General features: G+C 36.8%; 1 protein-coding gene across 5 annotated transcripts in view; it reads right to left on the reverse strand.

Moving 5' to 3' along the window:
• Positions 1–16,401, reverse strand: part of EHBP1 (EH domain binding protein 1) — a 327,617-nt gene that overhangs the window by 51,741 nt on the left and 259,475 nt on the right. For 3 of the 5 annotated variants that reach the window (XM_040623431.1, XM_040623430.1, XM_040623433.1), the window contains exon 15: positions 7,620–7,767. In XM_040623431.1, the coding sequence (XP_040479365.1) occupies positions 7,620–7,767 (148 nt within the window). The remainder of the gene's footprint in view (positions 1–7,619; positions 7,768–16,401) is intronic. The other 2 variants (XM_040623432.1, XM_040623434.1) reach the window with 1 other exon arrangement.

The raw sequence follows: 16,401 nt of genomic DNA on the forward strand, positions 1-16,401 counted from the left end.
AGACTGAAACCTGGGAAAAACCGTTACTATTCAAAACTAAATAAACGGAAATGAGGAAGTCTTACATTATTTTTTTTTTTAAGATTTTATTTATTTATTTGACAGAGAGAGACAGCCAGCTAGAGAGGGAACACAAGCAGGGGGAGTGGGAGAGGAAGAAGCAGGCTCCCAGCGAAGCAGGGAGCCCGATGCCCGGCTCGATCCCAGGACCCTGGGATCATGCCCGGAGCTGAAGGCAGACGCTTAACGACTGAGCCACTCAGGCGCCCTGCACACTATTTTTTTATACACTTAGTAAAACGTTTTAGGTCACAATTAATTAGTGGAGGTTTTTTTTACATTAAAGTTTTCTATTTTATACTTTTTTCCTTTCTAAACCGAAGTGATAAAATTGGTTAAGTAGTTTTGAATTTTATGCATTTGAAAAAGCATACCAATAACTGGATTTGCATGTTAGAGGTTTAGCTTTAAATTCTGTTATTGACAGGCAGTGTACCTTTTAGGGAAATACCTGTCTAGCCATGAAAGCCAAAGAATACCCTTACTACTTTACAATTAACATTTTATTGGGCAACTTTTATTAATAATGATGTATTCCAACATAATCACAATTGAAAAATTCCAAAATTTCAGTTTTGGCTTAATCCTTCAATACTTGTACTTTTCCCTGCATACCTTCATGTTTGATTTGGGGCCTCCCCAAGTAAATACTTACTATGATCATTAATATTAATGATAATAGTTTACATTTATTGAAGATGTTACATGTACTACGTAAGCCATTTAGAAGAACACAACAAAGAAAAATAAGATTGAGAAATGACCCTGGGAAAAAACATTGCTAAATGCCTTCAAATTGTTAAGGCATTATACTTGGCTATATTATTTAAGTATAATCAGTTGAGAGATATTTTCTTTTCTTCCTTCCTTCCTTCTTTCTTTTCTTCTTCCTTCCTTCTTTCTTTCTTTCTTTCTCTCTCTCTCTTTCTTTCTTTCTTTCTTTCTTTTCTTTTCTTTTCTTTCAGATTTGATTTATTTATTTGACAGAAAGAGAGAGAGAGCACAAGCCGGGGGAGTGGCAGGGAGAGGGAGAAGCAGGCTCCCTGATATGGGGCTCGATCCCAGGACCCTGAGATCATGACCTGAACAGAAGGCAGACACTTCACCAACTAAGCCACCCAGGCACCCCTGAGAGATATTTTCTAATCAGCTGTGCTTAACACAACTAATTTCATAAATATTGGTATCGTCATTATCCTAAAAAATTCTCTAAATAATTTTGCAGTCAACCTAAATGAATGAACAAGGATTTCCTGAGTGCTAAAAAAGTGTTTAGAACACTTCCTTGTATTACTCTGCCAGAGACAGTTTACTGTAAGTTTCTAGAGTGCCGTACTTTGTTGCTGTCAACCAGCCTCTATTGATTATTACTGACCATAATTAACCTAGAGGGAAAGCATAAAATTCAACATTCATTCTGCATACTGTACCTACAATTTATAAAACATTGCTAGATGTTGAGGAGATAGCAAATTGTATAAGACACTTATTCCACCTTAAAGGTATATATTCAAGTAACTACAAAACTATGTAGGACAGATAAGCGTTTGGGGGTAAAAGTAAAAGTAAGTTACAGAGCAAATGCAAAAGATGAAAAGACTACCCTTTGCCAATAGTACCAGGAATCGTTCTTTGGAAGCATTAACCTTCAAAGCATACATAAAAGGAAATAATGGGAGGTAAAGTCTTGAGAGGCAAAACTGCGGAGAGCCCTGAAGGGCAGAACTGGAAGTTTAAATTCTACTTGATAGGAATGGAGAGATATTGGTGCTCTAACATGATCAGCACTGTGTTCTTTAGGAGTAGTCTATATAAGCAATTTTCTATCTAAATGTCTTATTGTAATGAGTTGTGAAATATGTACAAAATAATTAGTAATATATGCATTGAAGTTTATGACTTTTATAAATTACAGTGGCTTCAATATTAATCCTAAAATATCACTCTTGCTTCCATTCTGATATGCCTTCTTATGTGAAAGAAAAAGTGGTCTAGGGATTGCCCACGGGAGTGTACAATGCATGTGACATCATCCTTCATGTGAGTGAGACTGCTGACCTAGATGTCAGACTGGAGAACTGAAAGGCTGGAGGCAGGAAATCAAGGTTAGAGACTGTGATAACCTCCAGGCAAGCCGTACAGAGAGCCTAACCTAGTATATAAGAGTTGGGAGTGGGTATGATGTGATTTGAAAACCTACTGGCTAGACACTGGGTGGTTGGGGAGGGATAGTGAGGAGGAGAAGGGTGAAGCAGACGTGAAAACTGACCCTCTTGTCTGAGTGACTAGAAGGATGGCATTGTTATGAAAAGAAACACCTAAATCTGGAAATGTGGTCAGATATGGGTACTTCCAGGTTCCGCGGATATGTAGAAAATTGTACTTCCTTTCATTTTTCACGTATACAGTGCTGGGTTCCTGTGTGATGTTAAATGGGTGCCATTCAGTTTATTTCCAGCGAAATGAACTCTATTTACACGCCTACTCACCAGCAATGCTGAGTGGGTTAACTCAGTGTTTATGTATGTATTGCTAACCTTAGATAAAAGGATTACTATTGGGGAGAGCAAGAGTAAAAATTGATCTCCTATACAGCTCAAGTCTTCATAAGAATGGATTTCTACTTTCTTTCCATTCACTGACTTCAGTTTTTAGGACAAACCCTTGAATTCTTTTCAACAGTTAATGTTACACATTTCTTAACACCTGTGGAAATAGTGTAAATGCATTCTAGCAGAACTAAAGTGCATGTGTCTCTGAGTGAGATGTCACATATTATGTTTATGACATCTATTTATCTATCTAATCTATCTTTATGGCTGACAACTGAAAACTCAGTAGGTGAGCATGGCAGAAAGTAAACTAGAGACCCAACAGAAATTGGTTTACGAATATGGCACATATTTGCAAGAACAGGTAAAAGAAAATTGGATATGCACTGGAATGAGAGTGCATTTCAGCTGACACTGAGCAGCACTATAAGCAAAATGGGAATCCCAGTGGTATGATTAACAGCACAGCAATAAGACCGGTCTTACAACACTCTTCATTTTTAAGAAAGCTGAATGAAAAAAAAGGGGTATCTGGTGACAATAAAAAAAGCACTTTTACAAAAAGAAACTGAAGTGATCATAAAAATATATTCAGAAAAAAATTCAGAAAATATATTCAGAAAAATTTTTCTCACTTGTATTATGAATTTTTAATTCACATTGAAGGTCCCTATAAAATTAATAATTTTATTTATTTTTTATTTATTTACTTGAGAGAGGGTGAGAATGAGAGAGAGCGAGCACAAAGGGAGAGAAAGAAGCAGACTCCCTGCTGACCAGAGAGCCCGACACGGGAACCTGAGATCATGACCCGAGCTGAAGGCAGACGCCTAACTGACTGAGCCACCCAGGCGCCCCTAAAATTAATGACTTTTAAAGTTATTCTATAGAAATCAAACATAAGACAGAAAACACAATACAAATATAATTATTAATAGAAGCTGAAAATGAAAATTACTGAAGGCCTGTAAGATTTCATTTTGGTTCAACAAATTTAGATAAGTCTATTTGCCATAACTGAAAGAGACAACACAGGCACAAAAACATTCTCATGGATGAAATTAAAAAAACATTTCCTTTATACACTTGAAATGTAAAAACAAAGTACACTACTTTATCTAAGTCGGCGTGGCAACAATGTCCATTGAAAAGTTAAATGACCCTAACCTAACTCAAACCAAAGTGATAAGTGATAAGAATAAATATATATAATAAATAAAATACATATCATATTTAATATACCATATATAATATGTAGTAAACATACGATATAATATCTTAAAACAGGATAATACCTCTTTTCCAAGTACCCATGGACCATTAACAAAATTTAACATTTATTTGGTCAAAATAAAAGCTTATTAATTCCCAAAGCAGAAATTCAGGCCATATTCTCAAACCACAACATCATACAACTAAAAATGAAAATACCAAACTTTATCCTGAAACACCTGTACCTTGCCAAGTAAAGATCAATACAATAAAATGAACCCACAAGTTTGCTAAATAGAACCAGGATTTTAAAATGAGGTTATTATAGGTCTATAACTACCAAATGAGGCAGAAATTGAAAAAACATGATGTACATTGCAATATCACCTGATTCTCTCATAAGCCCTAAAATTATGTCAAAAAGAGGATGAGGAAAAGCTAGCCTGTAGCTCCTTGGACAGATATTCTTTTATTTCACAAGAATTAGGCAATTTCTGGTTGCAATAGGATGCAAGTGGGTTGCATGAATACAGCTATTACAGGACCTAAAATACCTTGTGTGTATTTTCTGTGGACACCATGAAGCTGAACACACCTGACCTCAAATTTACTGTTTCCTTTGCTCACTGAGACAGGTTGCTGCTTGAGAACAGAAAAAAGCAAGCTTTTCAAGTAGGTTCAGGCAATGAGTCTGAGTAATGCTCATGCTGGACACATTCCCCAAGCTGCGCTTCCTTGTTATTATTTCAGCTCTTGACTACCCCCTCCTTTGTCCCTCTGGACCACTGCTTCCAAAATCTTCCTATCCTTGTCCTCTATCTAGGCTGGCCCTACTTATTTCTCTTTCCTCCTTTCACACTATTCCTTATTCAGACCGGATGATTCCCACTAGACAATAGAAGAGTAAATACTAATTGGTTAATTTTTCCCCCTGACTTATCAATCTCGTAAGGTGATTTTCCCTTAGGAATTAGACTCTTGTGAACCCAAGTGAATTTCTCATTTGCTGTGTAAGGGTCAGCAGACTGTAGCATGGTGGGAAAATCTAGCTCACCACAGTTTTAGGATAAATAACCAGCAGGCCCATTCACTTACATAATGTTCAAGGCTACTTTCAGGCTACAAGGCCAGTAGTGAGTAGTTTAGATAGAGACCATATGGCCTTCAAAGCCTAAAATATCTACTTCAGCCCTTTCAGGAAGTTTGCTAAATCCTGGCCTAGCACAGTGGCTATCATGGCTCATTAGATAAATGCGTATAATGGTTGAATGTCAGGCAGGAATTTTACCCTCTCACTTGTCTTAAAGGTCTTTTCCCCTATTCCCAACCTCAACAGCTTCAGCTTAGACCTTGAGGCCAGAGCACACATAGCCTGATCCACATACCTTTACTGAGGTCAGGGAATAGGCCTACTCCACTTGTTGTAGGTCAACCTTAGCTCTGATTAAGAGCCTACCATCTGATATGTGGCTGCTTTCAATATCCAAAATATAGTGTGTCTCATAAGAGAAATGGACCCTGGTCACATTGATCTTCTTAGGGAACAGAGTCTAGATTCTTCAGGTTTTCATAAGTTATCTATTGAACCCCATCCCATCTTCATTTCACCTGGTTTTCCCTGTTCTAGTCTATACGTCTTTGCTAGCTCTGCAAACCCAATCCTCATTTGTTTTTATTTACTTTGTTGACTAATAAATGATGCCAGAATCAGGTCTTCATGTTCCCTGGTTACCAAGTAGGGAAGATACCCATTCTTTGGGTTGTCATACTGATGAAGTCTCTCTACCTAATCTAGTCCTGGCTTAGTCTCAGCTGGGGTCGGATTATAGTGATAAGACCAATTATACAGATGACACTTTCTATCTATGACTTTTCATAGATGAAGAAAAGCTTGGCTTTGATTATTAGAAGGCAAATACCTGATTGATGGGGGCATAAGGTTTATCCATAAAAATAAAATAGATAAAAAAGATATAAAAATAGATATAAGAAAGAAAAGATGAAGATCAGTGTGCTTGAGTCTTCCAAAGAGTAGATCAAGTGACACCTTAGACTAGGAGGAGAAAGAAAAAATGAGAAGGTATAAAGGAAGAGACAGTTGAAAGAGCTCATGAGAAGAAGAACCTATCAGGAGGGACCACATGGACTAGAGAGTTAGCAGTGAAAGACCAGTCAGCATCAGTACTGGAGAAGACTTGAGTGAGCTCCCCTCATGGTCTATGATAAAGCCTTTGTTGTCATCCAGTGACATCTGCCTGAACCCTGAAACGTCATTTTAACATTAGCCAAACTATCTAAAAATAGTAATCATGAATAATAATTAATTAAAACTTGTAATTCTTAGCCTTCCCAGAGTTTACAGCTTATTTAAAATAGCATTATTGTTTGCTCACCACTGAGAAAAATATTAAAAGAGACACTGGATGCCTCTCTATCCTATTATTATGATGAGTTTATGAGTTTCTCTTATGAGTTTATGATGCCACAGGAAGGGAGCATTAGTAGCTTTAGAACACTTTATATGGAGGGTCAAGAATATGAGTTTTTTTCTATATTCTGAGATAGAAGGAGGCAAAGATTTTTATGACTTACTTAGAATACCTGGAGTTTTTATGATGCCAAAGAAACATCTTGTTTTTAATAGTAAATGAAAGCAAATTATCATAGCATTATATAAATGTAGCTATGAATAGTTACTGATGTTACTATAAAACTGTAGTAGAGAGTGTAGAAATTGCAATAAAAATTCTGAATGAGAGGAGTTGAAAAGTAAGATGAAGGATTTAAGAAGATAAACATTCTGAGAAGACCAGAGGGACAGATACACAGCTGTTTAGGAAAGCAGCTTTCAAATTTATGGGATGGAAAGTTATATGCTATAGGCATTAACTGGAATTCTCTAAAACAGTGAGCTTTTAATATAAGGAATCAATTAGGAAAAACAGCAGTAAGTTTCAGTTTCCTTTGAAGAAACTTATCACCGACCTAGAAATAGCTTACCTCTGTTTCAGTTCTCTAAGTTTTTATTCGAGTCCACACTTGCCTACTCTTCAGAGTGATCTTAGCATTCTAAGATTAACTCAGGACAAGTACATGGCATGTTTGGTTCATAAATAGGTTATACACCTTTGAAATTAAAAAACAGAACAAAACAAAAACCCAGGCCTCTTGAGTATACTCCCCTTAAACAAAAATGTAAAAAGTTCCAAGTTAAAGATGCCCTAATTGAGCATTAAGAGGCAAAATCAACTCTCCTTAATTGTATCTGTAGTCCTGTACTAACATCAAGCTGAGAATAATTTCTGCAGATACTGAAGAAGATCTTCTTAGAATAAGCAGACTAAGAAGAAATGGATATGGGGCTTACCCCAAATCCTTACACATGAGGCCAGAACAGTGTTAAAGCTACTTTCTAAAGATCCAGTTCCAAGCATAGATCTTTCATGCCAAACCTCACCACTAACAAGCCTCGTGACCTAGACATTGAGGACTTGTCTTTTACTCACTCCTACTACAATTAATGAGGCATCCTGGGGAATCATAAACCAAAGTCTGTATGAGCTTTTTCCTAAATCATATTCTAAGAAAGTAAAAATTAAACCAAAAAGTTGATTTGGAAAACAGCAACAGTTATCTTCTGATTTGCTAAGCTTCCTATAGTTTTTTTGCAACATATCAATAGGTTAGAAACTATGTACTTGATGCAACATTTTGAAGTAAGAATAAAATGTCCCAAAGGTCCACTGCAGATTTCTGGGTTGTCTGTAGAATATGATACAAGATTCTTTAACTCACCTCCAGATGCCTTTGACCTTTCTTTCAACTTTTCTGCAGCCATTTCACCATAGCTGGGAAGTTCTGACATCTTCACTCCAGATCGAGCTTCTGCTATTAGCTGACGAGCTCTCTCTCTCAGCTGCCGACGTCGCTCTTCATCTTGCTGCTAAGATATATTGAACAGTTGCCAACTCAGTAATTGACAGAAATGCAATTTCATTTTCAATCTGATCATCATGATAGTAACTGGTTTACAGCATGGTGCTTGGCCCACATTATAAATAGGATGCTCTATATCAGTTGGATGTCACATCATTTTAAAAAGACATTCTAGAATCAGATTTTTATAAAATATTTACAAATTATTGTATTAAAATGTCTGCTAAAAATTCAAACTAGCCTTTAAGGATTGGTTGGCAATATAAATTACTGAGAAAACAGTGGGGATTATTATTAATAAAATAATCAGATTTACAGAAAAAAGTCATAATACTAAAAACAGAATTTCAATTAATACCTTATTTTTTTAAAATAGAACTTAACTTGCTATTTTCTAATGAAGGTATAGAACAATGGCTAACAGTTATCTTCAATAGCATTAAATGCTGCTACAGCATATTGATCAAATATAAGAAATAGTATTTTGAGGGGGCTGGGGTGGAATGGAGATAGTATATCAGTTATACAAGTTATAGTTGTTGGTAGTTTTTAAATCAGAATTGGGTAACTGATGTACTACCCCCATTCCTACCCCCTCTTTCCCTAAATGCACACTAAGAAGAAAAAATAAGGGGTCCCTGGGTGGCTCAGTCAGTTAAGCATATGCCTTCAGGTCAGATCATAATCTCAGGTCCTGGGATCAAGCCCCATGTCAGGTTCCCTGCTCAGCAGGGAGTCTGCTTCTCCCTCTCCCAATGCCCCTCTCCTGCACTCGGGCACACGCACTCTCTCTCCCAAATAAATAAAATCTTAAAAAAAAAAAGAAAATCTGAGATGGTTTTTTATATTTAAAATAATGAAAAACTACAAAGAACTAAGTAACTAAAATTTCTGCTTACTAAGAAAGGATTATAATGAATTGTAATAATGTAAAAGTGCTTTGTAAACTGGAAAATATATAAAATAAGGCATCACTATAGCAAAACAAAACTTGAAATAATGTGGTCCCAACACATCTTTGCAGAGTTATCTTCCCTTAACCTTTCCCAACCTCCATAAAAGCTCACATCTATTTTATACAGAATTGCTTGTATAGTGTAGTTCCACGCCCAGAAATTTGAATATGTCATTTCCACTTCCTGGAATATTCTCTCATTTTATTTAACTCCTAACTCATTCTTCAAGATTCAGTTTAAATCCACTAAATTTCCCCTGACTATTCTTCCCTCCTCCCCTCTGGTGGCATAAAGCTTTCCTTACTCTGTGTGTGTGTGTGTGTGTGTGTGTGCTATTACTTTTAAAAATAGTATTTATCAAGTTACATTATAACTCTGTACAAATGCCTCTTTATCAATAGAACTAAGCTACTTGAAGGAAGGAGCTACATCTAATTTATCTCTGTATCTCTGGTCCTTAGGACATACCTTGTCCTTGGTACTTGCTATAGAAATTTCAAGCATGAAAACTTGTAATTTATACTCTCAAACGTTTATAATATAGAGGGAAGGATAAAATGGCCATAATAAGGAAGTCTGATCAAACTGCACCAAGAATTCAGAAGAAAGAACATTTCTGGGGCGCCTGGGTGGCTCAGTTGGTTAAGCATCTGCCTTCGGCTCAGGTCATGATCCCAGGGTCCTAGGATCGAGTCCCACAGCAGGTTCCTTGCTCAGTGGGGAGCCTGCTTCTACCTCTCCCTCTTCCTGCTGCTCTCCCTTCTTGTGCTCTCTGTCAAATAAATAAAAAAATCTTAAAAAAAAAAAAAGAACACTTCTGTCTGAGGGACAAACAGAAGGTATGAACCAAACATGGCAAAACCAAACATGGTTTTTGAGTTGAGCCTGAAGAACGAGCAGGATTTAGAATGCATAGAGATGGTACTCAGAAGTTGTCAGTCACTGTAGGAGAAACTAGGAGGTGGGAACAATACACAGACACAGAGGCAAGAAAGTACAATGGAGAAAAGTACATAGTCCAGTTTTCCTGAGCATAAGGCAAAAATAATAAGAGAAAGACAAGGCAAGAAAAATAAAGCTGGGCAAATAAGACTGTAGAAGCCCTATCCAATATGGTGATTGATGATAAAGAAAGCAAGGACCACTTAAAGGTTTGGTTTTGTGTGTGTGTGTGTGTGTGTGTGTGTGTGTGTGTGTGTGTCTGGAGAATGACCAAAGAGAGGTGTTAGTTGAGAAAGATGAATATGACAACAGTGTTTAAGATAGGCTGGCACAGAGAAACTGGAAAGAGACTAGGTAGGAGGCTCTCATGTTAGTCTAAGGAAGCTGTAGGTCCAGAAGTAGGATGGTGGTAACTGGAATAAAAGAGACGGTGTAAGAATATGTTAGAGGTAGAATTGGTACCTATACCAATTCTTGATAACTGATTAGATGTGGAGGGAAGAAAGAAGCTGATTCAGAAGTTTTAAAGTTGGGCAACTAGTAAAACTGTGGCACCAAAAATAAAGATGAACTAAGAGGAGCTATAGGAAGGGAGGGAGAAGAAGTCAGGAGTAAGACAGATTGGGTTTGAGAGGCTGGCTGGACATCTAAGTGAAGATGTTAGGACGTAGTTGGGAAGTGAAATTCATGTTAGGAAGTGAAGTCAAACTATGACTACAGAGCTGGAACTACAGGAATATATGCAAGTACCTGAAGAGATACAGAGAAAAAGGGGAACTACTGACTAAAACATGGAAAAAAAATCCATGTATTTAGACAAGAAGGGGGAAAGTAGACAGAGAAAGAGAAGAACTAGAATGCTGGTGTATCCTGAGAATCAAAGTAGAAGACACTTTCATGAAAAATGGCTGCAGTAAATGTGAGAGGTTAGTGAGTCTGAACATTATAAAGGGCAATCAAGGGGTGCTTGGGTGGCTCATTTGGTTAAGCATCTGCCTGTAGCTCAGGTCATGATCCCAGGGTCCTGGGATGCAGCTCCACATTGGGCTCCCTGCTTTGCAGGGGGTCTGCTTCTCCCACTCTCTCTGCCCCTCCCCACCACTTGTGCTCTCTCTCTCTCTCTCACTTACTCTCTCTCAAATAAAATCTTAAGAAAAAAAAAAGGGCAATCAAACTTGGTAGGCAATCCTATTAGGGACAGGAGGGGTACACACCAGATTGGTGGAGCTCAAACCTAAGCAGTTCTTTCACATATTGTGAGATGACTAGAAATGAGAGCTGTCAAAATTAATGGGAGTAGATTAATAGGGGTATCAAATGGACCCAGAGACATGCTTGAAGCTCCTAGCGGACAAACTGAAACAATTTCAGTATTTCAGTCATTGCCTGCAATGAACTGAATCAATGAAATCACACATCAAATCAATGAAAAGTCATTAATTCACTGTGATATTCAAAAAGTTAGATGGGGCACCTGGCTGGCTCAGTTAGTACAACATGCAACTCTTGATCTCGGGGGTGTGAGTTTGAGCCCCATGTTGGGTGTAGAAAAAAAATTTATTAAAAAAAAAAAGAAAACAGAATGAGGAATAGAATAAAGGGAGGGGGCGCCTGGGTGGCACAGCGGTTAAGCGTCTGCCTTCGGCTCAGGGCGTGATCCCGGCATTATGGGATCGAGCCCCACATCAGGCTCTTCTGCTGTGAGCCTGCTTCTTCCTCTCCCACTCCCCCTGCTTGTGTTCCCTCTCTCACTGGCTGTCTCTATCTCTGTCGAATAAATAAATAAATAAAATCTTAAAAAAAAAAAAAAGAATAAAGGGAAAATTTTTTTTGAAGTTCTTAGGAGGATGTATAAATTCATTTAAGGCAGCTTTTAAAACAACTCTGAAAATTTACAATAAGAGGAAAGAAGAACTGACTTTCAGGGTAACTAAATAGTCCCAGTCAATGAGAGAAAGCTTTACGTTATACAATAATACCAGCTATAATAATTTTTAAGAGGTAAAATTACAAAAACATAACCTTGTCATTCATAAAAGAATGACTCTGGCATGGATTATCAACAGTTGTTAAAGCTCTTTGATAAATGTCTGATGGGAAACTAGATATTCATATTATGCTGTGGCAGACTGTATTTTCCAAAGATGGCCATGACAGTATTTCTCATTTCACATGTTCTCTGCAATGTGACCTTGCCACTCCCTCATCAAGCAGTAGAGGTTAATTCCTCTCCCCTTGAATCTCGGCCAGCTTTAGGCACTTGTATTACAATCAGTAGAATATTTAAGTGTGGTGGGTGATTTCAAAGGCTAGGTAGGAAAGGCCATACCCCTTTTGCCCAGTTCTTGAAATTCTTGCATTTTTTACTCTCTCGAAACCCAGCTATCATGCCAGCCAAATTAAACCTTGAGTCTTCTTGGCCTACATACCAGATATGTGAATGAAGAAGCCTTCAGGAGACCTCAGTCTTTAACCATTTTGAGTCAAGCCCCATTGTTCAAGTCTCCTAGCAGAGGCCTCAGACGACGCGCAACAGAGACAAAGCACTGTGCTTTTTCTAAAGTCCTGACCCACAGAATCTGTGAGCATAAAAACAATTTTTTTTTACACCACTAAGTTTGGGGTAGTTTTTACACAGCAATAGTAATTAGAACATATGCTTAAGTGACACCACAAAGATTATGTCCTACCTGCAAGGAGAAAACCTACTTGTAAATGAAGAGAACTAAATGGCAGAACTAAATCGGGGATTAGGGACCATTAGGATCTAATGGTCAGTCCTGGCATCACTAATGTCAGGTCGACCATATATTTTTTGATGTGAAGGATAGAAAGTGCACACCACCAGTAATATTCTAGCCCAAATGTTTAAAGTGAATCCACTAAATAACTTCCAGTTTATCATATACACAGGGGATAGAGAAACATGATAAATGACACAGCAAGGAAGCAACTAAATAAATCCAGAAACGTATGATATTCAGGATAACTGACCTGGTCATTTTAACAAGAAAGTTATGAAAACAAACACACAACAAAAACCAACTAACCAATCACCATCACCACCAACAAAAGAAACCTAACCAGATGCAATGTATAGTCCTGGGTTAGACAGTGATTTGGACAAACGAGTTGTAAGGGACATTGCTGAATCAATTACAGAAATCTGAATATAACCATAGTATTTTAATAAGAGGAAATACAAGTTGATTGCAAAAAAAACCCAGTTTATACAGTAATAACCTCATTTTGTCATTTTGGCAAAATAAATACACATATAAATATATATGTATAGAAAAAGACTTGGAAGGATATTCACAAAGTTGTTATGATAGAGATATCTGATGTGGAAATGTGATATTTTTGTTTTCTTACTTTGGCTTATCTTCATTTTCTAATTTTCTGTAATATACATGTACTACTTTTATAATAAAAGTTAGTTTTAAAAAAGAATCTGGGGAGAAGAAAGGAAAAGGTGAAATGGTCGGCTTCCTGGGGTGGGTAGTAGTTGTGGAAGGAGCAAAAGAAGAGAGATCTAACAGGAGGGAAATTTTCTTAATATTTAGAGACACAAGATTACTTGTAATTAGAGGAGTAGTATGCATCAGGCAGGGTGAAGGTAGGAGAATAATATGGATAAATCAGCAGTTCTCTACTAATATTTCTGAACTTGGAAAATATACTAGGAATAGAAGGAGATACATGCTTGATAATGGTGATTCAGGTATAGTTGCTGGTATTTCTTAGTTTTTATGTGCTAAGTGCTTTATATGCATGATGTCATTTAATTTTCACACTCCGATTTTTACCAATGAGAATATTTAGGTTTAGAGTTTCAAGTTCACAACAACTAGAACTGATGTCAGAACTGGGAGTCCAGCCCAGGTCTGTTTGACTACAGAGCCCTTGTTCTTAACCACTAAAATATTTGATCCCCAAAAGTATCAAATTACACGACCAACTGAGGAAAATTGAGCTTTTACTAAACTTTCATCTTTCAAACTTAAGAAAAGTTAAGAGCACCAATAAAAACCATTATTTGATATGCCTCAGGCAACTAGGTTTAAGTGAATTTCACTGCATGAATAATAACTTCTTGCAGAGCTGGAATTTGGTGATTCAGACTAAAATGAAGTGGTCTTGTGTCATCTTAACTGAGTTAAAATGAAATAAATGATTCTACCTTTCTAAATATGAAATGAGAACCTAATTTTTTTCTCACCAGCTACCACCTCCTCTTGGTCTCCCTCCTCCCCCAATAATACTCCCATCTGCAAATGTTTCTGAGAGCTTACCGAGAGTGCAATTTAACGCAGGCAATCATTAATAAAACCAACTCTAAATACTAATTAGGGACACTTTATCAATTTCCATGTAAATTGTTTGTTTGTACCTATTTACCCGTCATTGTTCTCTATACAATAGAAAAAAATGCAAATGAACAAATCAGAATGCAGCCCTAATGGGACTTTCTGTTTATAACCATTAGCCCAGAGGTGTGCTGTAATTCAATTCTCAAGTAGCAAGATTTAGCCTCATTAACAGACTGCAAGGGCAGGTTACAACTCATAAAACCCTACAGTAAACAAAGTTTATGGACACAGCACAAAATCTTGAGCCTGATTGACAGAATTCTAGTTCCCTATCAGATTGCCTTGATTTACTTTTCTACTAATGTCCTAACACCACAGAGGCAATTTTGCTTGGGCCTAGAGCTCTCCAGCGGGATGGCGTATCTGCGTTGTTTGTTTTCTTACCCATTAACTTGCCTTAAGACAAAGAACCAACTGAGAAAATAGAAGCTAATTGTTAAGGTCAAAAGGAAAAGCTTGTAATTATAAGCAATTGGTTATGCAATAATTTTTAATTTAATTGATAGTATTAATTTCCAGATTCACTATAAGTAAAACTATTTCATTTAAATTTTTATATATAAGCTCCATTAAAAGATGATTTTTGCAGCAATATTTACAGAATAGTTAGCAACAAAATCTATGGATCTTTTACTCAGAAGAGACACACTGTTTATGTCAAAGGACCAAAATGACCAGAGAGTACAGATGAAGATTATTTTTGTACACCCTTCAGCACAAACTGCTCAAATATATAGATAATGAGTATTTCTGACAATAATGGTTTGCTTAAACCTACCCAAGTAGAAATGTGTTATTGCTATCTGTTTTGACCATTCTGCATTCAAAAGAGACAAAAATAAATTACTTAGCTGTAAATAAATCATCAGTTTACTGTGTCTGCTGAGAAAAAAAAAGGAATCTTTTCACTGGGATGCAGAGGTAAGGTAACTTAGAAGACGGCTGTCACTAAAAAGAAAAATGCACTTGAAAAATCCAATACAGTACGAAATTTATGTATCTTTCATTTATCTGCGTAGTCTAAATAAACTTAAGTAAACTGAAGTAGTTAGGCTTCCTATTTCTATGAATGAATCGGAGGACATTTACCTTTTGCCATACAGTATTATTTGGAATAGACAGTTATGTAGGATAATCTAGCTTTTGTATGATGGATGCACTCTTTGGGAGGGTTTGATGCAAGCTGTATTTTGGGAAGGCCACCCTCCCCACAACCATCTTTTTACAAAACAGGTTATAACAAATGCTTTGGTAAATACTAGCTCTGTGCCTGTGCACAGTGTTTTCACACATGCTGTCTTGTTTAGTACTCACAGTTCTGTAAGGTAACTACTGTCTCTCTGATTTGATAGAAATCGAATCTCACTTAAATACACTGCCCAAGGTCACACATCTTATAAATGGTATAGTAAAAATGAAAATCATTGTCTCATTTCAAAGCACGGGTCCTATCTATCGCATAACTGGAGTTCAGAGAATGTTTCCGAGGCCCTACTGTTATTGTGATTTTTTTTAAAAACCCCGTTTTTTTACTTACTCTTGGGCTTTACAAATCAGGTTAAATTCCCCTTCGTGGTAATGAATATAAAGAGATGAGGAGAAACTAATTTGTTTATATTCATTTAAAACTTATGTTCCCAATCTTAAGTTATAAGCCTTCACAAAAGTGCTGAATGTAGTACATTTAAGCTTTAGTTTTCTCTTTACTAATGTCTTCAGGATCAGGCAAAAGTCCTGTTATAGTGCAAAGAGCTTGTATTTCAATACAACAAATTTAAGTATTATCAAATATAGAAAATGGATCAGAACTTATCACTTTGGACATCAACTGAAAAAATATTAAGTTCTTTCACAGCATGTCTTCAAGTTACTATTTTCCTTATCGTTCTGAAATGGTCTACAATCTGCTATAGATAGATGCACTAGTAAAACTTGAACAATTTAAGGACAAACTCTTCAAGAATAAGTAATGTAATTCCTTGTTTCCTTTCCATAAAAATGTATTGGTATGCAATTTTTATATTTCACAGTTCACCGACATCTAGGCAAGCTTTCTTCCACTGCTTCAATGGTGCTACTTTTAATTTTATCCTCCTTAGTCGTAGTAATTAAAGTGATCAGCAGTGGCATCCCAGCGGCTTTGACACAGCTACAACCCCCTAGCAGACTTTTGCTTTTAAGGGGAAGAGGAAGAAAAAGACTAGAGTTTCATTTCACAGAGAACAAGAAAATCAAGCTTCTCCAATCCTCAACTTCATTCAATTGTTCTTTCAGCAGCCTTTGGATCTTAAGAATCAAATAAAAATGGCTGCCATGGGGGGTCCTTTTTATACTTGCTGCAAATGTCACCAACTGACATTACCTTAGCCA

The sequence above is a fragment of the Ursus maritimus genome, unplaced genomic scaffold (assembly GCF_017311325.1).
Source record: "Ursus maritimus isolate PB19 unplaced genomic scaffold, ASM1731132v1 scaffold_6, whole genome shotgun sequence".
Taxonomy (NCBI): Eukaryota; Metazoa; Chordata; class Mammalia; order Carnivora; family Ursidae; genus Ursus; species Ursus maritimus.